The 22,571-nt window shown below is 47.0% G+C and overlaps 1 protein-coding gene across 2 annotated transcripts in view; it reads left to right on the top strand.

Moving 5' to 3' along the window:
• HS3ST4 (heparan sulfate-glucosamine 3-sulfotransferase 4) overlaps positions 1–22,571 on the top strand; it is a 345,196-nt gene that overhangs the window by 715 nt on the left and 321,910 nt on the right. Inside the window, exon 2 of one of the 2 annotated variants that reach the window (XM_006186705.3) lies at positions 288–1,439. In XM_006186705.3, the coding sequence (XP_006186767.2) occupies positions 709–1,439 (731 nt within the window). In that variant the 5' untranslated portion in view covers positions 288–708. Of the gene's footprint in view, positions 1–283; positions 1,440–22,571 lie in introns of both variants that reach the window. The other variant, XM_032460593.1, reaches the window with a different exon arrangement.

Here is a 22,571-nt window from a genome sequence, read left to right as displayed (position 1 = left end):
AAAGTATTGGGAAAGGGATGCAGAACCCCCAGGCTCCCAGGCTCCCAAGCTCCCAGGGGAGGGGGAGCACGCGGGGCTGGGCTGGGAGCACCTCCGGCGAGTGCGTGCCGAGCTGTGGGGCACGGTCTCCGCTTCCCGGGGTGCCCCAGCCCCGGCGCACGCCTCCGCTCCCGCGCCCCCCTCCGCCGGCGCGCGCGAGGCGCACTCCCCCTTCCCTCGGCGGCGCGGGGCGCGCGCCCGGCCCCCTCCGCCTCCCCTCCGCGCCTCTCCTTTCTCCCGGCAGAAAGTTAGCAGCGGGGAAGGAACTCGGGGCTGCAACAGCGCGCGGCGGCGGCGGCAGAGGCTGAAGCGGGAGCCGCGGCGGAGCCGGGGAAGCGGAGGCGCCGCAGACGGAGCAGGTGCAGCCGGCGGGTCCGCGCGCCCCCCTCGGTCCCCTTGCCAGAGGCTGAGGGGGGTGGTGGTGGGGGCCCCTGGACGCCGCTGGAAGAGTGGGGCGGGGGGCCATGCGGCCGGGCTCCCCCCTGGCTCAGCGGGACAGCGGCCAGGGCCGGGGGCGCAGCGGCGTCGCTTCATGCAGCCGGGGCGGCTGGGCAGCGGCGGCAGCGGCGGCGGCGGCGGCGGCGGCGGCGGGGGCGGCGGCTGAAACCATGTCCGGGCAGCGCCGGGGGCTGCCGCCGCCGCCGCCGCCGCCGCGAGCCGGGAGCCGCGATGGCCCCGTGGCCCGCACCTCCTCCGCCTCCGCCTCCGCCTCCACCTCTCGCCGCGCCGCCGCCGCCCGGCGCCTCGGCTAAGGGCCCGCCGGCGCGCAAGCTGCTTTTCATGTGCACCTTGTCCCTGTCCGTCACCTACCTGTGCTACAGCCTCCTGGGCGGCTCGGGCTCCCTGCAATTCCCCCTGGCGCTGCAGGAGCCGCTGGGCGCCGCCGCCGAGCCCCCGCCGAGCCCGCCGCCACCCTCTCTGCCGCCTCCCCCCGTGCGCCTCGGCGCCCCCTCGCAGCCGCCCGCGCCGCCGCCGGACAACGCGAGCCGCGGGGAGCCGCCCGAGCCCCGCGAGCAGCCCGCTGTCCCCCGGGCGGACGGCTGGGGGCTGGCGAGCGGCGGCGGGGGCGTCCGGGACGCCTGGCTCCGGCCCCCGCCGGCCCCCAGCGAGATGGTCACGGCGCAGAGCGCGCCGCTGGAGAGGGAAGCGCAGGAGTCCAGCACCACCGACGAGGAGCTCGCAGGCCGGAGGGCGGCCAACGGGAGCAGCGAGAGGGGCGGCGCCGTCAGCACCCCCGACTATGGGGAGAAGAAGCTGCCACAGGCGCTCATCATCGGGGTCAAGAAAGGAGGGACCCGCGCGCTGCTGGAGGCGATCCGAGTGCACCCGGACGTGCGGGCGGTGGGCGTAGAGCCGCACTTCTTCGACAGGAACTACGAGAAGGGGCTGGAGTGGTACAGGTAGGACCCTGGGCTTGGCGGATGGGGTACGTGCGTGGGGTAGACCCGGACTGGAAGCCGCCGCTTCCCCTGCCCGTGGGGATTCGGGCAGCGTCCCGAGAGCCCAGAGCCCCGCGAGGGCTCTGCCAACCCTGGCGAGGGGAAGCGGCAGAGAGGGCTGGAGACTAGCCAGGGATCACTTTATTTTAAGGGCGTGGAGAGAGTTGTCCCCTGCTCTGCCCGGCTCAGGCTCCTCGTCCAGGGAGCTGCTCTCTGAATCTGCCTCGTTCCAAGCCTGGGAATCCCCAGCCTTCGCGCCCGCGGGGTGTTTCCTAACCCAGGCTCTTGCGGGGCCGTGCGCTGCTGTGTTGGGGACGCCGGAGGAATGGAGCAGGATAGGCAGATTGGCAAAGGGGCTTTGGGTTGCCCTGGAATCTCTCAAAATCACCCTCAAATGCATTTGCGTGGCTGGAATCCAACTTCAGTATTTTCAGTTTAGAGCATAATGAACAGGGAACAGTTAAAAAGATGATGCTGGCGAGTAGTGGCTTTCTAGTAAAGACAGGTTTTCCCCCATCTCCAGGACTTTCTGTCTCTCTTGCGCTGCGTGAACGCTGGGTCACTTTGCATCAGGAGCATCCGTGTCTACATGACAGTTGATGCCTTAAGAGTTTTTTTGCTCTGTACCCGTGCCCTTTATAACCCGCGCCTCCTTCGCAACAGATTGGAGCTTATGTCTAGCGAGATGTTTGTTCATCTCTCTCCTTTTCCGCCGTCTGCCAGCGGTGAGAGGGAGGGAGAAGAGAGGAGTGATAAGTTAAATGCAGGTAAAATAAATGAATAATCCGGCTTTCTTGCCAGCCATAACAAGTAAACAACACAGGTGCAGATGCCCAAATGCAGACTTTCTTTGCCCCCCGCCCCCATTTCCCTCTCCTTTTTCTTTCTTTCTTTCTTTTTTTTTTTTTAATTTCTCTGGAAAACAAATCTGGATGGCTGGCCCCATCTCGGTTGCATCTCAGTAATTAATTGCAGTTGTCAAGCAGAAACAGGCTTTGTCAGTTAAAGTGATGTTATCATCTTAACAGAGCCAATAGGGAAAATAAGGATTGTTCCCTGACAAGTCGCCTTCCTGTGGAAGAGATGTGCTATCTAAGTTAAACTACAGCCTGGGAAAGTTTTAGAAATGACTGAACTTTGGAAATATGTGGTAAATGTGTGTATGGTGATTGATTTCTCCCCCTTTGAAAAACATGCCTGATGCCTTCAAAGCTTGAGAGAAGTACATTTCGGCATCAACATTCCAGCACATTAAACTGAAACAGCAAATGTGTCTGTTCATGCCTTGTCTGTTTCAACAGAGAACTAATTGCAATATTTTAGGAGGCTTCAAACAGCCCCTTCCTATCAAAACATAAAGCAGCAAATGCCTAATTTAACTGGAAAATCAGTATTTATAACATCACAAGCCATGGCTTCCAGTTTGCAATTATAATTAAAAAGGTGTTAGGATGATTAAAGCAACAACAGCAAAATAGAAAAGGGGGTATAATGTCTGGGAAGGTGTCAGTTGTTTAGTTCTTGGTTGTAGGAATGTTCTGGTTTTTGCTGTGGGGTAACTGTGGTCCTCTGCGGGTGACAGTGGCTTTTTCCAATTCTAAATTTTAAAGCTCGGTATCTTGTGAGAAGTGTCAAGCAACCTTTGGGGGAAAGGGAGGCATAAAGATCCAGTCTTTCCAACGTGTGTTTGGGTTGCTTTGCGGCAGCTGGAAATGGAGAAGGGGGTGTTTTATCCAGATGACTTAAAATAAAGTTGATGAAGCGTGTGTGGTGGGTGGAACGTGTGTCAGGAAGTCCCATCATGGGGTCTGAAGAATCCTCTGAATGAAAGGATAGATTTTATCCTGCGGCTGGGAAAAGAAGGCATGTAAACTGCCTCGCTGTCACGACCTGGCTGTTGAAGATATGATTCGAGCATGGTGGTACTCTCAGCCATCACTTGTGGTATTTGGGGCTTCGTGTCCCATAGGACTAAGGGATGTAGATAGAACTTGTTCCCCGGATCCTCACTGAAGAGGACCATGTGATATCTCTGTATCCTCTATCCCCTGCCCCAGCATCACACCTATGTGTAGATCCTTATTGTGTTTCATGGTGCTGATTGGAGTTGCTGGAGGAGGATCTGTCTAACATAGAGGAATCATTTTCCACCCAACCCTGGTTGTCGAGAAGACTCCCGGAAACTCTTTAGATCCTAGGAGAGCTCTCCAGCCTTATTAGGAATAGCAGTGCTTTGAGGGCACTTTTAAGGTTTCCATCAGCTCTGTCTCTTTAGGCTCCTCTCCCTCTCTCTCTCTGTCTCTCTGTCTGTCTGTCTCTCACCCATGTGGGAGGCAGGGATAGCATCATCAGTATATTGTGGAAGGAAAGCAGTGGCATTGATTCAAACCAGAAACAGAAACCTTCCTCTTGGTTCCCTGGTCCCAGTCTTTTAAATGGTGGCATCTGGACCTGAACTTAGACTTCCTGCCCATACACTGTGTATTCCGTCTGGAATCTTACTCTACTCTTTGCCTGATTAGAGATTCACAGGGTCATTAAAGTTTGGATCCTGTCCCCCATTTATTTGTTTTGTTTTTCTTTTTTCTGTTCAGAGTCCTTCCCAATAGCCCACTGACTCTGCAAGTGTTCTGGTGGTTGTGTTTCCAGCAGGAAGGAAAGCCAGGAGAAATGGGGGCTGCTCTCCGCGAAGCTCATCTGTGGATTTCCTCATATTTAGCTAAGCAGCCCCAGTTTTATTGCCTCGGTGTCACTCCCGTTACGTCTAAATCTGGGCTTTGTTTTGCTCTGGCCTATGCTGTTGATCTAATGTGATTAAAAACACATTTGAGATTAGAGCATATGCATCAGATTTGCAGGACAGGATACGCTGATGGATTAGGATGGGTGTGTTAAAGCTTTGCAACAGCAGGCCTCACTTGGTCGATTGACACAAGCCAGTGATTAACAAGTGGGGGTAGATTAAACCCTCCACTCCTCCCCACCGAAAAATGGGCAAGGCCACAATGTACCTTTCACTGTGAGCTGATAGGCGCTGTCTGGGCAGGGACCTTAAACTCCTCTAAGGGGTGGGACCTTGTGGCAGGTCAAGTGTCTCCCATGGCAGAACTCATCAAAGTGACGGAGACGACTTGAGCTGTGGTCTCCCTCGTGGGTTACAGACTTACAGTGACTGTGACCGCTTGGGTTTGGAAGCCACTCGGCTACAGGGCGATGGGCAGTGACCTTCCATGGTTTCAAGTTGTCTTCACTGCCAGTGGTTACTCCTTGAGTCCAATTGGCTGGAAGGAAATAGCTCGGGAAACGGGATCAGCAGTCCTGCTCACGCTACCCAGGGGAGAGTGGTCAGCAGCATCCTTTGGACGCAGTGTCTGGGGAGAGAAGGAAGGAGGGCGGCTTAAGACACCAGCTTATATTGAACACCTGCTATCATTGGCGCTTTATAGACGTATTACCATATCTGGGTGACAGGATGAGGCTGTGCGCCAAAGAGCAGCATCTCTGCTTTACATGAGGCTCCCAGGGGTGGAAAACGACTTGCTTGAGCAACTTGAGGCTGCTCCGCTGGTTAGTGGTTGAGCTGAGATTTGCAGCCACATCTGTCCAAAGTGTGATTTCTTCCCTGGTCCCAACGCTACCACACACAGAATGCTAGCAAGGGCTTCTCCTTCCTCCCTTCGCTCGTTCAGCAGACATTTAATGATGCCCACCATGTGCCCGGTAGTGTTTTAGGTACTGGGGATAAAGTGGTAAACAAGACACAGGAAGCACTTGTTCTCCTGGAACTGACATGTTAGTGGGGGGTGGGGGTGGCGGGGGCTAGGGGAGACAGCAAACAGACATGTCTTTTATGTACTTTTTAAAATGTGGCTACTAGAAAAATTTAAATTAACGCTTGTGACTCCTGTTTATTTATTTCCACTGTGTAGCGCTCCAGTAGAGTACTGCTTCTTAAACTTTTAATGCACATGAATTTCTGGGGATGTTGTTAATGTGTACATTCTGATTAAGAAGATCTGAGGAGGGACCTGAGAGTCTGCATTTCTAATTCCCAAGGTGATACTGATGCTGCTGATTCTTGGACCTGCCTCTAAGTAGCAGGGGCCTGGAAAGTAATTTGTGTGTGTGTGCACGCACGCATGTGCATGTGTTATTTTAAATCAAATGATTAGGGAAAACCAAACGTGGAGGTGGTATAGGTGAAATGAAAGAGTGAGATCCTTCCATGTGAAGATCTGGGTGGAGAGATTTTAAAGCAGAGCGAACAACAAGTGCAAAGGCCCTGTGGCAGAAACAAGCCTCATGGCTTTACAAAGTGTTCTTTCATTATTCCAAAAGCATGATGTTTGTAGCTGGACAAAACTGGGTTTACAACCTGGCTTTGCAACTTACTAGTCAGGTGATCTTGGTTGGATAACTGATTCAACATCACTCAGCTTCACTTTGTTTATCTGAGAGTAGTTTCTTTCACGTTGGATTGTTGGGAGGAATAAATGAACTAATGAAAGTGAATATATTTTCTAAACAAACAATGAGTAGCCAAGAGCAGGAATCCAAATGAACCCAACTACTGGGCTTTGGTCTCACATACTTTAACCTTCTATTGCAGCTGTCATAATATTGACTGGAGTCTCTTATTGGGGATGTTTTTCGGAAAAGCCTAATAATGATTGGCTTTGCAATCTACATCTGCTTAACCTTTTAAACCAAGGGTCACCAACTCAGATGCCATCAGGGCTCATGTGGATAATATAAATAAGTGAAATAGACTAGGTGGGGAGAAACTGGGGCTCGTTTGTCCTGTCCAAAGGGATGATCCCTGCTATGTTCCAGTGACCCTTTTCCACGTGCAGATGTAGCGTCAGGGTGACCAGGTTTTCCACTTAGTAAGAGAAACTAGAAATCCAGGTTTTGATGTGAAGTAGCCTGGTTTATAATGTTGGCAACAGACTGAAATTTTTTAAAAGTGCGCTGTGGGCCAGCACTGCGGGACAAGCAAAACACATCTATGGACTAGATACAGCCAGCTGGCTACTGGTTTGTGACCTTTGGTTTAAACTCATTTCGGAAAGTAGCTGGCCAACCCATACCCTTTGCAGTTGCCAGAACTGCAGCTTACATGTGCTATTTTAGTTTAGACTTTTTCCCCCCTTTACGGATTTTGTTAACACCATGGGGGAGATACCTCCCAGATATATTGCAACAACCACAGGGGGAGCTGGATATAAACAAGAACATGGAAACAAAATAGACAATCCACAAGTAAATTTCCCTTTTGTTCCCAATGAACGTTTTCTTGAAGGCGGGAAAATTCTCAGTGGCTCCCTTTTTAATCAGGAGTGCTGGAATTTGATCTGTATCAGTCAATTGCACTTATAAAATAGGTTCTGGTCATGTGAACTAAGTCCTGAGAGTTAGAAAATTGGGTTCTAGGTTTTTCTTTACCATATACTAGTTCAGTTGGATGTCGAGTTTCTTAATATCTTCTTTCTTCCTTCCTTCCTTCCTTTCTCTTTCTTTATTTCTAATCTATTTCTTACATGATGAGATTATATTGTCCCCATAGGGTCTATTCACCCACTAAACTACTTTAATTCTAGAACAGATGTCTGTATTGGATTCTTCAGAGGGAGGAAGCTAACTGAGTAGCAGCAATGTAGTTCGGAGCACGTGGCTATATCCCTGAACCAGAATCCACCACATCCTCGTTGTGTGACCTTGGACAAATTACTCACCGTCATCAAGCCTCAATTTCTTCATCTGCAGAATAGGCTCAATAGTGTTGACTTCCAAGGGATTATGTGAGGATGAAATGAAATGATGTTCAAAGGGCCCCACACAGAGTTTGTGACACAGTCCATGTCCCTCTCCCCTTCGTCTCTCTCTCTTTCTCTGCCGTTTTTTTCTTTTTCTCCTTGCTTTTCTTTGTCATTTTCCTTCCATTCCTTCCTTTCATCCTGCCTGTCAGTACAGAAGACCCTAAAGAGAATGCTGTAATGCATTTTTCATTTGAATATAGCCTTTTATTTCAAGATTATGTCTGAATGAGGGATTTCAAACCCTGAAGCAGCTCTTAAGCAGCTCTCCAGAGAATAATCAAAACCAGATCCCAGAATTTGGTCTATTGTAACTTGAATTGAAGGAGAGGAGTCTGATTTCAGGAAGAGCAGCTGGAATACTCCCTGAAGGGGATAGGGTAGGGAAGTGGCCAGGCTCTCTGGGCTGGCCTGCTGACGTTTGCTTGAGCCTACAGTAGGAACTAATGCCGCTTGCATGGATGGGTGCTGGGGCATTTGGGATGCCAAGGGCACGCTTGCCTTCCGTTTTTCGGCAGAGCTGAAAGTGTCTGAGAACGCGGGACGCTTCAAGAAGACCCCATGAAACTCCCTGCCTTGGGATTTGGTGGCTTTCCCTGGGGACTTCTCCAGCCATCATGATCTGACTTATTTCTTCTTCTTTTTCTTTTTGTAAATCGTGCCAGGCATTTTTACTTTTAAATGGAATCAGGACAGAGGGCTCGAGACTTCAGGTGAATGGGGGATTGCTAGGGCTGTACATTAGAAAGTTTTAAAGGTTTTGGTTTTGCATAATGGATGGTATCCCTGGAACTGATTGAACTACCACCCTGTTAAAATAATCTCTTGATTCCATTGGTTTCTGCGGTTTAACAAGCTCCTGTATAACTGTCTTGGGAATTTCAATCTGAAATTATAATTCACTAAGGGAGCCTTTCAGCCTATCTTGCCATTAGTTAAAAGCAGACAGTTGATTTTTTTTTTTTTTTAGCACTCACTAGTTAGGATTGCCTTCCTTTAAAAAACCTTTTTTCAACCTTTATTTACAAATGTATAAAGCACACATACAGGAAAGCAAAGCAACACATAAATAAGGCGATATTGTTTTGGTTGTAAATGACAGACATTGAATTTAAACTGTTACAAACCTAGAAAGGTGATTATTGGCTTATATACTTTGGAAATCTTCAGATTAATGGCTTCAGGAAAAGCTGAATCCAGGGGCGCAAATGATGTCACTAGGTCTCTGTCTCTTTCCATTCTTTGCCTTGTTTGTTTCTACCTTGCTTCATCCACAGATAGGCTGTCTCATGACATTTTAGGCTGGATGGTAGGCAGCAAGTCTAGACAAGCATGTTTTATGATTATCAATTTTTTGGACAAAATTTTTCTTAAGAGCATCTGTCAGAAATTCCTGGAGATGCCTTTGGCCCAGGTTGGGTCATGTGTCCATTCCTAAAGCAGTCATTGTGCAGCAGTCCAGTCAGGCCTGGGGGATATAGCTACCCCTGTGGCTTGGGTCGGGGTGGGAGTAGGAAAGTAAGGTTATTCTCATTGCAGCCATAGGGATAGTTTCTCCATAAAGAATGAGGTGTTCAAACATTCTACTGATACGAAGTAGAGACCAGTTAAACTACAAGTTCATTAAACATATGAAGATCCACTCTGGGACAGGCATGTGATCTCTTGGACTATTTTAAGCCGGGAAGAGGTACAGAGGGTTTGGGGAGGTTCAGTGCGCTTGTTATTTTAGTTATTCATTTATTTATTCATCAAACATATATTGATTGTCAACTTTGTGTCAAAACATGAGATAGTCATGGCTAGTGATCTGAAAGAACTCATAGAGTGGAGAAGTGGACACGTACGTGATTATATTACAAGATAGTAAAAGTGCTGACAAAGTGCAGTTTATTCTAGGAATGGAAGGATGGTTTGATCTTTGGAAATCTAATAATGTAATTTACTCTTAATATGGATGAAAGGGAAAAGTCCTGTGAATGCTAAAAAGTCTGATAAAATTAAATATTTATTCCTGATTTTTAGAATACTTGCTAATAAAATAGGATTATACCCAAAGCCAGCATCATATTAAATGGGGTTAACACTGGAAATAGTCCCATTAAATCCAGAACAAGACCAGAATGCCCATTCTCATCACTGTTATTTACCATTGCTCACGAATTATTAGATAATACAGTTAGATACAAAAAAGAGTAAGAAAGGGGGAGGGAGAATTATGATCATTTACCAATAATTTCATCTCTTTTTGGAAAACCTAAGATAAGCAACTCCCCCCTGAATCTATTAGAAACAATAATAGGATTCATTAAGGTGACCGGTAAGGAGATTACTATGCAAAATCTATAGTTTTCCATTATGCCTACTCCCAGCATTTTGAAAATATAATGAGAAAATAGTCTATTTATAGAACTCACCAAAGAGACAAAATAATTGGGAATAAATTTTGCAAAAATTGCAAGGGACTTGTAAGAACATTTTACTATTTTACTGAGGGATGTCAAAGAAGAAAACAGTAAGAGAAAGCGTCTCCTGGAAAGCATGTCTTCCTCTTCTCCCCCCCCCCCTTTCCTGCTCCGTCTCCTTCCCCCACCTCCTCTTTTTAATTGGAGATCTTTGCTGCTAAATTGAGGTCAGATGTGTTTGAGAGTGGTCTGAAGATACTGTTTATATGAGCGTGGCCGAAACGTTGTACTTCATACACAGGATTCCCTTACTTTCTGCATTTTCTTTGACTGAGGAGAGGCTGATAAGACGGTCGTTACTGTTCGATTCATCACCAGTGTTAGAAATCTCTGTGGAGGGCAGGTGCTGACTGCTTTATATCCCCAGGATGGGGGTCGTAGGGTCATGCCACTGTGTGGATTAACAGGGGTGCACCCCTGTTGTTACACAGCGCAAAACAAATCAGGGACAAGTGATGGTTATTTTGAATGGAACAGGGAAATGGACTGGAAAGAATCACACGGTGGGGTGGTGAGACTCATGGGCGGCGGTGGGGTACTTAATTTATTTGTATATGCTGGGTTCTGCTCCAAGGAATGGGTTTATTCCATCCTCCTAAGAACCTAGTGAGACAGGTGCTGTGATCGCTCATGCTTTACAGGTGAGGGAAGTACCTGCTCAAAATGTGGAGTTGGGATTCAGACCCAGGAGTTTGGCCCCAAGCCTAGAGCATTTCCTTTCATTTATCCCAAAGCTCTTTTCTAACAGAAGGATTGTCTTCCAGTGTCCTGGGTGTGAATAATAAATGCTAGCATCTCTGTGCTGGAAGGTTTTGATTTCCCATGTGTGCGTGGACTGGCTGGTCTGCAGGACAGACTAACTGTCGGCGTTTGCCCCCAGAGCAGACTGTGGACGTGTCTCCCTTTCTGTTCCGGGACCAAGCTCCTTCCCACTTTATTTTAATTTTCCGTTTCCTCCTCCTCTGGGAATACTCTGTCCCCAGATCCCTAAACTGCAGATATCTCCTTATCTATCCTTCCAATCTTGGCTCAAGTTTCAGCTCCCCCCAAAGACCTTACCTAACTGCTTAATTTAAAACCCCTTTTCCACTTCCAAGCTTGTTACGCTGCTGTATTTTCTTCAGAGCGTATATTACTCTCCCACATCATCCTGCGTACGAAGGTAAACTACACAGGAGCAGGGTCTTGTCCAACCCGTTCTTGCCCATGCCCAGAACCAGAAACAGTACTGGGCACACAGTAGGTGCTTAATAATGGTGGCTTATTAATCACTAATTCTGAATCAATGAATGATTGAATGAAAGGAGTACCTCCTGTGTGCTCAGTTCTGTTGCAAAACTCCAGGCTTCTGAAAAGAAAGAACACACCCACATTTCCTGGGAACACTGGGTAAGGATTGTTCTAAGTGCTTTCAGGTGCTATTTTTGCAGGACTATTTTGGGTACAAGAAAGAGAAACCCACTCAAACAAGCTGTGTGGGCTAGACGGTCTCCCCAAAAGGTCCCGGCCGCTCACCACAGTACCTCGTTTATTCTTCCCGGCAGCCTCACAAAGTAGAGACTGTCTTATCCCAGTTCTACAAATAAAGAGAATGAGACCTCAGAAAGGCAGGTGACAGTCCCGGGGTCACACAGCAGGCTGTCACGAGACAGCGGTCTTTCCACTGTAACTTGTGGCTTTTGGCCCCTGGCTTTTGTTGGTGGGGTGGCCCAAGTTATGGAATATCCTGGATTCTTCCGATGCTCCAGAATAGTGGGATTATGTTTCTCTGAATGCACTATCAACATGACGTAATTGCCTTTTAATAATCAAACAGTTCCACCCAGGCTGTGTTTGATTTGTTACTCATCATAGGTGTGGGTACACCTTTCTCTCTGCCTGCAGGGTATAACTTCTGCAGGCGGTTGGAGGTTTGGGTGTCCCCAGAGCTGAGGAAATCCGAGTCAAACTACCTGAGTGCCTATGTCATAGGACAGTTTACCTATTTGGGGGCTATATGGTATTTTGAAAAAGAAAACCCCACTGAAAATCAGAAATTAAAGATTTGAATCTGAATTTTGTGTCTCCCTGGCTTTGTGTGCTTGGATAAGTATTTAGCCTTTGAGCCTTTGTTTTCTCATCTCTAAAATGGGAGTGACAGTTTCCAATAACGCCACAGTGATTTTGCAAGAACAGAATAGTGGTGATGTGTTGGGGTCTGCTCTATCTCCATACCGCAGTTGTTATTAATCCACTGCACGTTTCCATGAGATCCCCCAGGTAATTGGTTTTCTGGAGTGTTGCACTCCAAGGAGTAGCTGAAAAATACAGGACTAGCACTCTTATCCTAAAGTTAGATTAAGAAGTTTAATTTACAGAAACTATGATCTACCGTGGATGTCCAACACCGTGACGGCAAACTGCATAAAGATCCTGAGAATTCCTGGAGAACTTCTGTCTGTGTAATTCTTTTGGCTCATGTCCCCTTCTTTTATTTTTATTTATTTACTTAGACAGTTACAGTGTGTCAATTTCTGCTGAGCAGCATATGTCTGCATAATTCCTTTACCTGACTCATGACCACTGAGGCATCATCCTTTGACACTGAAAAAAACATAAGCTGTGGAAGGCAGAATAATGCACCCTCCCCATAACCAGGTGCTCATCTCTGAAAGCTGTGACTCTGCTGGATTACATGGTAAAGAAGATTTAAGGTTGCAGATGGAATTATGATGGCTCAACAGCTAACCTGGTCAGGGTAGATTATCTGGATTATCTGGATGAGCCTCATGTAATCACCAGAGTCCTTTTTAAATGGAAGAGGTGGGCAGAAGGTGGAGAATTTGAAGGATATAGCAGCTTGACAGAGACTTAACCTGCTGTTGCTGGCTTTGAACACCAAGGAAGTGGCCATGAGCCAAGGAATTCAGGCAGCTTCTAGAAGCTCCAGAAAAGGCAAGGAAGTAGATTCTTCCTTGGGACTCTCAGAAGGAATGCAGCCCTGCTGACACTTTGATGGCAGCCCATGCACAGCCATTTCAGACTTCTGACTTCCCGCATGTTAAGCCAGTTCGTTTGTGGTCGTTTGTTACAGCAGTACGCGCTCCCCAGGATCTCCAGCACTCGCCATCTGGTTTCTTTTCCTCCCTTTGCTTTTTCTAGAAAGAATTGCCTCGGGGGCTCTTCAGGTCTCCTTCCAAACAGCAGCACAGATGTCACCGTCCACCGTCACTGGACTAGTTGCGGGGTGGGGGTGGGGGACCGAACTGTTGCAACACAGAGACCCCAACGTACAGTGGCTTAAATAGGTAGATGATTTTTCTCCTCCATAATGAAAGTTGATTTGCAAAGTTCGTAGCAGTCGGTGGCGACCAACCACTCCGGGGGAATGCAAGCTGAAAACAGTGAGTTCAGGCGTACAGGTGTACATGTTTGAACAGCCGTCCTGCCGGGACACTCCAGCCAGACTGCACTGCTGGGACAGCTGTGCTCAGGAAGACCATTCAGGGACCCACATTCTGTTCTTTCCATTGCTCTACAGTCCCCTGGGGAGCCTGTTAAGAATGCAGAACCCAGATCCCATCCCAAACTTTCTGAAGCCAAATTTACCTGTTAAGAAGGTACTTAGGGAATTGTTCTGCGCACAGTTTGAGAAAGGTGGCTTTATGGTAAGGCTCTTCACCTTACCGTACAGTGCTGACTGTGGACGTTTAGGGTCAGGAAAGTCTTTGTGGTGCGAGGATGTTCTTTCCGTACATTGAAGGATGTTTGGCAGCCTCTCCAGATGCCGGTAGTTAACTCCTCACCCCTCGTTTGAATAGCCAAAAATGCCTCCAGGCATTGCCAGGTGCCCCCTGGGGAGCAAATTTGCCTGTGATTGAGTGAAAACCCCTGCCTTAGAGGGTTATTCTCCTGCGTGATCGGAGCTGAGACTTCCCCTCACCATCTACCTTCCATCAAAGAGGGTGGAAGTTCAGGAAGCAATTTCCTCTTAAGCACGTGGGGCGGAAGTGACTCTCACGACTCCTGGTCTCGTTCTGTTGGTGAGAATTCCGTTGCATGGCCACATCCCACTGCAGAGGAGTCTGCAGAACATATGAGTGTTTCTGTGCCCAAGGAGGAGGGGAAAATGAGTCTGGGGGACAATCAGCAGTCTGCTCAAGTGACTGACACAAGAATATGGTCATACTATACCTCTTTTTATTCTCTTCTTTTAGAAGGGAGTCCAGTTGGGAGGATGATAAATTGAGTAGGCGTTAACATTTTTTGCTTGCTTGTTTTTTGCAATTGGAACACAGAACTATTTTAGGAGGTCACAGGAAATTTTACAGGGATATGTAAAATTTACGTGATTCTCTAACAGTGTATTTTGATATCAAAAGTTCGGTATCTTCTAAACATCAGCTGTATAAGTATTACTCTTGCAGGATTTTTTTTTCCCATATAGATATAGTTGCCTATAATGACTGTTTCACATGAAAAACAGTATTTTTCTTCAATATTTGTAAAGATTATCTCATTAGTATAAATGTGTTTGATGAGCCGGAGACATACATGCATACGCACATCTATGTTTGTGCCTATAGATTGCTGCCTACCTGTCTTTGTGTCTGTCCATCTGCCTTGGCACCTACGCTCATCTCTTGCCCAGACTGCTGCGGAAGACTTCTGGTCTCGTTTCTGCTAACGCTCTTGACCTCGGTGGTCTGCTCTTTACATGGTGACTAGAGTAGGTGCTTCTCTTAGAACATAAAGCAGACCACATCACTCTCCTCCTTTCCATTTTCCAATGGCCTTTTGTCAACTTAGAAAAAAATCCCAAGTGCTGATCTACAAGCCCCCCTATGGAATCTGGTCCACCTCTTCAACTACATTCACTTGCCTTCTTCCCTTTGCTCCTTTGTCTGAGTCCCACGAGCATCCTTGCTGTACCCTGAGAAACCAAACGTGGCCGTGCCTCAGGGTTTTTGCACTTGCTGCTTCCTCTGACTGTGTTTTTTCCTTAGGTAACTGCTTGACTCGCCTCTTCCCTTCATTTGAGCCTCTGCTCAACTGTCCCTCCTCAATATGCCCTTTTCTTACACTACCTGGACTTCTTTGTGTGCTCCTAGTGGTAGGAGCGCCAGTCATTGGAAAATGCTGGTAAAAATGGTGTTACCACTAATATTTGCTTAATTCCGTAGTTATTATGCCCCCACTCAGATTTCTGGTGTCTTAATTTCCTGGTTCTTAATCCCCCCATCCTGAAGGGAAGATCTAGTTCTGATCAAAATGACCATGACCTTGCTGGGGTCCATTTAAAAGATGTTAAACTCTCAGCTACCCCTGCAATTCAAGGACACCGCCACTAGGTGGTGGTGATGTGACATGCAGACTTCAGAGCGAGGCGTTTCCTGAGATGAAAGATGTGAGTGGCTTCAGGCTCCTTCCCCCCTGGGTTAACCCTGCCTATCTTGCCCCTGTAAAATAAGACGCTTTATTAAAGGTTCACTTTCAGTAAACAGTAAACAGACCTCAAAGCAGATGCTGAGAAGCACGTTTAAAACAAACAAACTCAAATACAGTTGGCTATCTTTTTTCTCTACCCACTTGTTAGCCAGTTTTAAAAATTAGTGTTCAGATGCAGAGAGGATATTGCCAGGTGGCACTTTTTTTCCTCCTTAGCTATGAGTGTCTGAATGTGGACAAAACAAGATGAACATGGCAGATTTCCATAAATATATGTTAAGGCATTTAATATTAGAAATTATTATTACAACATATATGCCAGATATTAAATAGGTAATGCTACCCATTTGGACTCTGAACATCACGTGGTGATTTCAACCAACACAAACCCCATGACCTCACCCAGAACCACTGATTTTCTTATTAGGAATACAGTGTGAGTTTGTTCTGGACTTACTGATTCTCATTCACTTATGAATTGCTGTGTTGAAAGTTCTTCCTTTTAGTTTGCCTTCAACTTCTGAGCATAGTGCTCCCAATTTCTTGGGATTGTGTCTCTTTCCAGTCTCTTTACTTCTCATCCACCAGAAGGAAGAAGTTGCCCCCCATCATAATATTTTAGAACACGTTTAAAGAAAATCTTCCTTTGGTCTGAAGCTCTGCTGTGGAACTCTGTGGGCCAGGATCTTCTGGTTATAAGTCTGAACCAAGCATGAACCAAAAAGGAATTTAATGGCTTACATATTTGAGAAGTCCTAGGTGGGGAAGGGCCTCTTAGGTCTTAATGTCAGGAGGTCGCTCATTTTTTGGATTCTACTGCCTCTAAGGTGGTTGGCTGCTTTCTTAATAACCTGTCCCATTGTGGTTGGAAGTGGTTGCCCACCCAATCTTCTTGCTCCTAATGCAGTAGGCAGAGGACGCCATCTTTGTCCTGGAAGTGTCCGCTAACGTCTCACTGAAGCTCGTTGTTCTCTTATGGAGTCACACACACATGTTCAGCAACCAGCCTTTGTTGCCAGAGATGGTGGAAGGCTTGAGGCACTGTCCCTCTGCAGCAGAGGGATGCTTTTCCTGGGGGCGCAAAGGATGAGATGCTGGCATTTTCCCAAAGCAGAACCAGGATACGGTTATCAAAGAAGGGAAGTGGATGCTGGTGCCAAAGCAACAGATGTCTATTTCAAGACTCTTCTGTTCAGACATAATCTTTCACCGAAGCAACAGCAGATTAAAACAGATACACTGAGAGTTCCGCTGACCTGTGTGAGGCTGGAGGGCCTGGGTGCTGGTTCTGCGCCTCTCCGCCAGGGTGGGCAGAGTGTAGCTCAGAATCTCCTGAAGATTCCACCTCTCTTCATGAACACAGAAGGGAAGGAAGGAAGGAAGGAAAGGAGGAAGAGAGAGAGGGAGGGAAAACAAGGCAGGACACTTGTCCAGTCTCGGTACCTAAGATGCGTGAATTCCTGGAAAAAAAAATTTAAAGGACCTGCCCCTCAGAAATCACTGATTATTTATTTAGAATATTTTCTCCTTCCATCATTTCCTTAGCAACCCCTAGCAGCTGCCTGGGAAAATGCAAAGGGAATGTATAGCTTACAAGAAAATTCTTCAAATAGCAAGTGAAATCGTTTCATCACATTAAGTCTTCCTGCCCAGATTCACTTCAAGTAGAAAGGGAGACATGATTTGGCGTTTGATCAGCCTTCATGTAACAGTTCGATAGCCCAGAATTTCTAGAACAGCCCTGATTCTATGTCATTTTCTTCTTTGCATTTGAGGTAAGGCCAGTGATCTAGAATTAAGCGTGACTTAATTTTTTATGCTTTTGTAAGGCTTTTCATGAAAATAAATGCACATTTTGGGGAAAACAATTTTGAGGGGGAGCAAATCTAATGTGTTGGTTAAAAATAGGTACCTTGTGTGTTGTCTGGGGAATTCTCATTAGAACGCAGCGATGTTTCTCCCTCTGCCTAGGGTCCCTCCCGCATCCCCGGTGGAGTGGGGAGTCTAGCTTGTGCCTTATTTCCCCGCCAAAAGAAAGCCACAGAACTCTTCCTTGTAAGGGTTTGCCTGCTAGAGGTGAGGGGGTGGAGGAACTAGAAAGCGTTCGCTGAACTCTGCTGGCCGTACTGCCTCCTGTTAGGCTGATATATTTGCACGCTTGTTTTCGGAGAGAGAGTGCTCTTCCAGATTTCTTATGACTTATTTTGAGTCTGAAGTCTTCTTCGTGTTTTTCTCTTATTTTAGAAAAAGGCAAAATTTAAAAACGAATCGATTATGTGCAAAGTTGACTTCTGCGATGTCTACTGTCTAGCCGTCGGGCTTTTGGATATTAGGCACTCTTAATAGCAACAGCTAACGTCCTTGGAGTGCTTAGGAGGTTAAAAGGAAACCCCCGTGCATGCGTGTCCCTCCTTTATCCTGTGTAATCCTCACTGTGATCTTTGTCGGGCTGGGGTACTGGATTTTAGGTGAAGACCGAGGCACAGAGAGGTGAACAGTGATCCCCAAAGATACACAGGTCGGTCATTAGTGATGTGACCTGGATTCCAGCGTAAGCATTTAGGATGTGTTCTTGTAGCCACAATGCTGGGACGCTTAAGGGAATGTTCCATCCACAGTTATCCAGAGTCCTGCTGTCTCCTGTTCCTGTGGGCAGACAGAGTTGGGATTCTCTAGAAACCACTTCTGCAGCCAAACTCCACATGTCTGCATCTTAGAGGGTAGCCTCCCATGGTCGCATTTCCAGGCTATTTGGGAAATACATCCACATCTTCTAATGCTGTGAAAGACGGTTGATAGGGTCTCCCTACTGGGGTTTGGTTGAAAGGTCTCGGCACTCTAGATGACTTCAGAGAGAGGTGTTGATTTTCCAAGCCCTGCTGTGAGCGGGCAGCTTCAGAGACCCAGTGACTTGAGTACCCTTTCTCAGGGCAGCTGAGGTACAAGAAGTGCCCTGGGATGTATATTTCTTTAAAAAGACAGGGAGGGGAAAAAAAAAATCCTTCAGCCTTGGCTGTTTCAAAGCGGTGCGAGGGAAGGAGAGCATCTCTTCACTGGCATCGTGTTTGGGATGCGTTCCACCTGCTGCCTTGGCTGTGTGGGGTCTCTGCAGGGAGGGGCTGGTGGCGAGGCTGTGTTTTTTGCTCAGTGGCATCATGGCCACACTCCTGTTCCTGATGAAGAATTTTTTCCCCTCCTCAGACTGACAACTGCTTTTGGAAACGTGTTTTCATGAGAAGTACTCGGGCTGAAATTTTGGTAATAGCATCACCCCCTGTTACCAAGCTCTGGGGCATGACTACTCCTGGTCTTTATAAAGCAGAAGTAAAGCAGAAGAGCTTCTGCATCCCGGCTCCTGCGTAAGCTGGGCTTTACTTCTTGTCCCCCTGACTACACCTGATGAACCACCCCTGCGGAATTGCCTGTGGTCCTGGTGATGGACACCTGCTATTCCTGGGGCTTCGCCCTGCTTCAGAGTCAGAGGGAACATTATGGTGCCATTGATGGAATGCATATTACACCTGCCGAGAACTTCTGTATGCACTCTCTCCCCAAACAGCAGTCCTCGTGGCCACCCCGTGAGAGAGAGACTGTCCTTCTCCCCATTTTTACACGTGAGGAAACTAAGGTAGAGAAGGTGGGGTAACTTGCCTAAGGTTGCCCTGATCCTAACATGAGTTGGTCTGAATCCCACACTCTCACTGTCAAATTCTGTATCCCTGTCAGAGTTCTCTCCTGATCTTCCTAACCACTCAGCGCTTGGTAGAGCACATGGGACCCAGAAGAATTTCATTTAAATCATTATATTTTGGTAAAGACAATTAGAAAATACTGAAAGCATAAAAAATTCTATCACCCAAAGATAATTAATACTTTAGTGTATGTTCTTTCATAAATTTTTCAATACCTGCAAAGAATTCTATCAATCATTTCATTTCAAAAGTGTATATTTTTAAATATAGTTTCCTTTTTTCACCTCAAAGTGGATCCTGAATATTTTCCTGTGTCTGAGATGCACTTCTGTAATATAATTTTAACATTTTTTTTATGAGTATACGAAAGTAATACAGACAGTGGGCCGCCCCAAAGTAGGGCCTGACCACACCACAATTACAAAAAAAATTTTCAGATAAAAAATGGAACAGAAGAGGTGCCACAGCACAATGGGAGCAACAGCAACAACGGCACAAATGACGAGTATCAGAAGGCGGTGTGGACAGATCTTAGCCATACTGGGCTGGCAGCGTCCTTTTAAATCAAGCTCTGAAAAAATAATGACAACTCAGAACTCATAAAGGGGAAGATTGATGGACTTGCACATAGAGGATGTAAAATTCACGTATAGAAAAAGAAACACTAACAGAGGCTATGAGTTTGTTAGGGCTGATACACTGTGGGGCTTAAAAAACAGCAAACATTTATTTTCTCACAGTCCTGGAGTCTAGACGTCCAAGATCGAGGTGTCGGTAGGGCTGGCTTCTTCTCAGGTCTGTCTGTGTCTTCTGTTCCCCGCATCTTCACATGCTCTTCTTACAAGGACACTAGTATTGGATTAGGGCTGATCTAATGAACCTATTTGGCCATAATTACCTCTTTTTTTGGGGGGTGGGGTGTAATTAGATTACTTATTTATTTATTTTAATGGAGGTACTGGGAATTGAACCCAGGACCTTGTGCATGCTAAGCACACACTCTGCCACTGAGCTGTACCCTCCCCCTGTAATTACCTCTTGAGAGACCGTGCCTCCAAAGTCACATTCTGAATATTAGGATTTCAACACACGAATTTTGGGGACACACTACTCAGTCTGTAAGACAGAGCAGAAGCCAGGTGGGGAGCCTGAACGACACACTTGCAAACATGGGTCTAAGGGCCACGATTCCTTCTCCCCGTGAGCTGCTGGGGTGCCCTGCCACCTCTGCTGTCCCTGCTCTTCTTCAGCTACAGGGACTTGGTGCCACCCCTACCCCCAGCCCATCGGCCGTCACACCCTTTCTTTAGCGACATTAACTATTTCCAGTCACGTTACATCAAGTCCTGAGGCTCAGAATCTCCTTCCTGGGGACTTTGCCTATCTCTGCTCTCATCCACTAAGAGATGCAATTAAAGTTTTAATTCTTAGAGGCCACTCTGGGGGAAAAAAAACTTTATTATAAAAGTAACATGAGCTGGTTTTAGAAGGAAAAGAAAAACCACCAGGAAATACATGAAAATAAAGCAAAAGACTTCTCATCTCCCCGACACTCCGCTCCGTCTTCCTGCACTGCCAGCTTCACTCGCAGGAGGGAGCCACTGCGTAGGCTGTGTTTCCTTCCCTGTGGTGGTCACTGACCTAGTCTGTTGACAAGGATGAGGTGTCATTGACACTATTGAGGCTGCCACGAAACTAATTCGTTAGCACTCGGACGCCCTGCCGGCTCACCACCTACTAGGCTGAGTGCTGTGGTTCATCCTTCCAGGACCCTAGGAGGTGGTCCCAGCATTACCCCATTTTTCGGATGGGCAGCTTTCACCTTAGAGATGTCCGGTAATGCGCTCACAGGCACCGAGCTGGGACACGGTTAAGCCAGACCTTTTGGCTTCAGAGCTGTGTTTGCTGTGGTTACTCATCATTAGATCGTGGACACTTCTCCATTAACACTGTACGTAGAGCCTGAGTTCACTTTTTTATAATCTTGACATTGTGTTTTCCTGTAGGGTTTTTTTTTTTTTTTTGATTGAAGTATAGTCAGTTTACCATATCGTGTCAATTTCTGGTGCCCTGTAGGGTTTTATCATGATATACTTAAGCTCTCTCCTCTCTTTGGACATCTCTGTCATTTCCATCCATTGCTTTTACAAACAAGGCTACCGAGAATACCCTTGTGCTCTCGAATGCGTTGTGTCTGTAGAGAAAATGGAAGGAGTCCGTACTTTTAAAATTTTGATACACTTTGATGTATTTTGATAAGTTGTCAGAAAGCAATCTTATTCCTCAGTTCGTGGGGAATATCTCCATGTAGTGCCCGAGTAATGTTATAGCTTTAGTAAAACTCAGCCCCTTGGTGCCCCAGGCACCTACTGGCCCTTGATAAAAGCTTTTAATAATAAGGATGATGGTTCTGTATAAAATAACCGTGAGATGAAAGAAAATAAACAGTTTGCATGTGGTTATCCCTCTTGGTTATTTGGCATTTGGCTTCTGTTACAAAATAATAATCAATGTGCCTTTCCCTTCTGCATGAATGGGGGGAAAAAGTAAATTCTTTCTTTCTTTGAACTGCTGCAGACTCTTTTTTTTTTTCTTTTTCTACAGACTTGAGAATTCACCGTGAGGTCAAAGATTCTTTTTTTTTTTTTAAACTTTTCCCCAGCAAATTTCAGTGGAGCGACAGGATGGCTTTAGCCATACAGCAAGCTGAGATTTCAGAGGTGGTGGTTAGGGTCAGGTGGGGAACCAGAGTCCTCCTGTCTGGGACCTGCCCTGGATTTTGGGGGTAGGGGGTCTTCTGTAGGCAAGAGACTGCCCCGGGGCGCCCTGGGAAGTCCAGCCTGTCACCTCTTGGCACCTTGCGTCATTCAGAGAGCAGATCCCAAGGCAGGCCTAGGTGAGTGACAATGGGCCAGACCTCTGAAGGCTTCTCTCTGGGCAAGAGCAGAGCTGAACGGTTTTACTGGAGACCTGGGAAGCAGGGGCCCGTGGATGAAGAAGGTTGGCGAGTGGTACCGTGGTGATGGTTTCCTTTAAAACCCAGCAGTTAATTCACTTATGAGCCTGTGGCCGCGACAGGATGCGTTTCTGTGGCTGGTGCTTCCAGAGTCTCAGCTGTCCTCACAGGCTTTTATGCAGGCGCTCCTTGACACAAAATCCCCAATCTCCGTATCAGAAAGTTCTTTTCACCGTCTGGCTGTGAAAGGGGCTGCTATTTGTCCCTCAATTTTTGTTGGGTAGGTGACCCTCTGAACTAAAGACTATGCTTCCCAGCCTTTCTTCCGCTCGGTGTGGCTGACAAGGTAAAGTCTGGGCCGGTGGGATCTGACAGCGGATGCTGGGTATGACTTCTGAGCAAAGGTCCTCACGAGAATGCTGTTTTCTTTTGCTGTTGATGAGAATGCGAATATGAGAGGTGAAGCCTGAACAGAAATTTGGCGCTGTTGTGGCAAGAGCATCATCTCGAGAAGCAAGAAGCAGGAGGAGCCCGATGGAAATCTCTGGGTCAGAGAGAGATTCATGGTCCGTTCGTATGTGCAAATTCTAGTACTTCAATTAAACCAAAAAAAAAAAAAAAAAGAACATCAGACACTTTAAAAAAGAGAGCGAGGGAGAGACGTTTCTGTATTGCTTCAGCCGTATTGTTTTGGCTTTTGGCTGTTCTTGGATAAACTGAATTGTAACAGATACATC

The sequence above is a fragment of the Camelus ferus genome, chromosome 18 (genome assembly GCF_009834535.1).
Source record: "Camelus ferus isolate YT-003-E chromosome 18, BCGSAC_Cfer_1.0, whole genome shotgun sequence".
NCBI lineage: Eukaryota > Metazoa > Chordata > Mammalia > Artiodactyla > Camelidae > Camelus > Camelus ferus.
The sequence above is the reverse complement of the archived record's forward strand: the minus strand, read 5'-3'. Positions and strand labels throughout refer to the sequence as shown.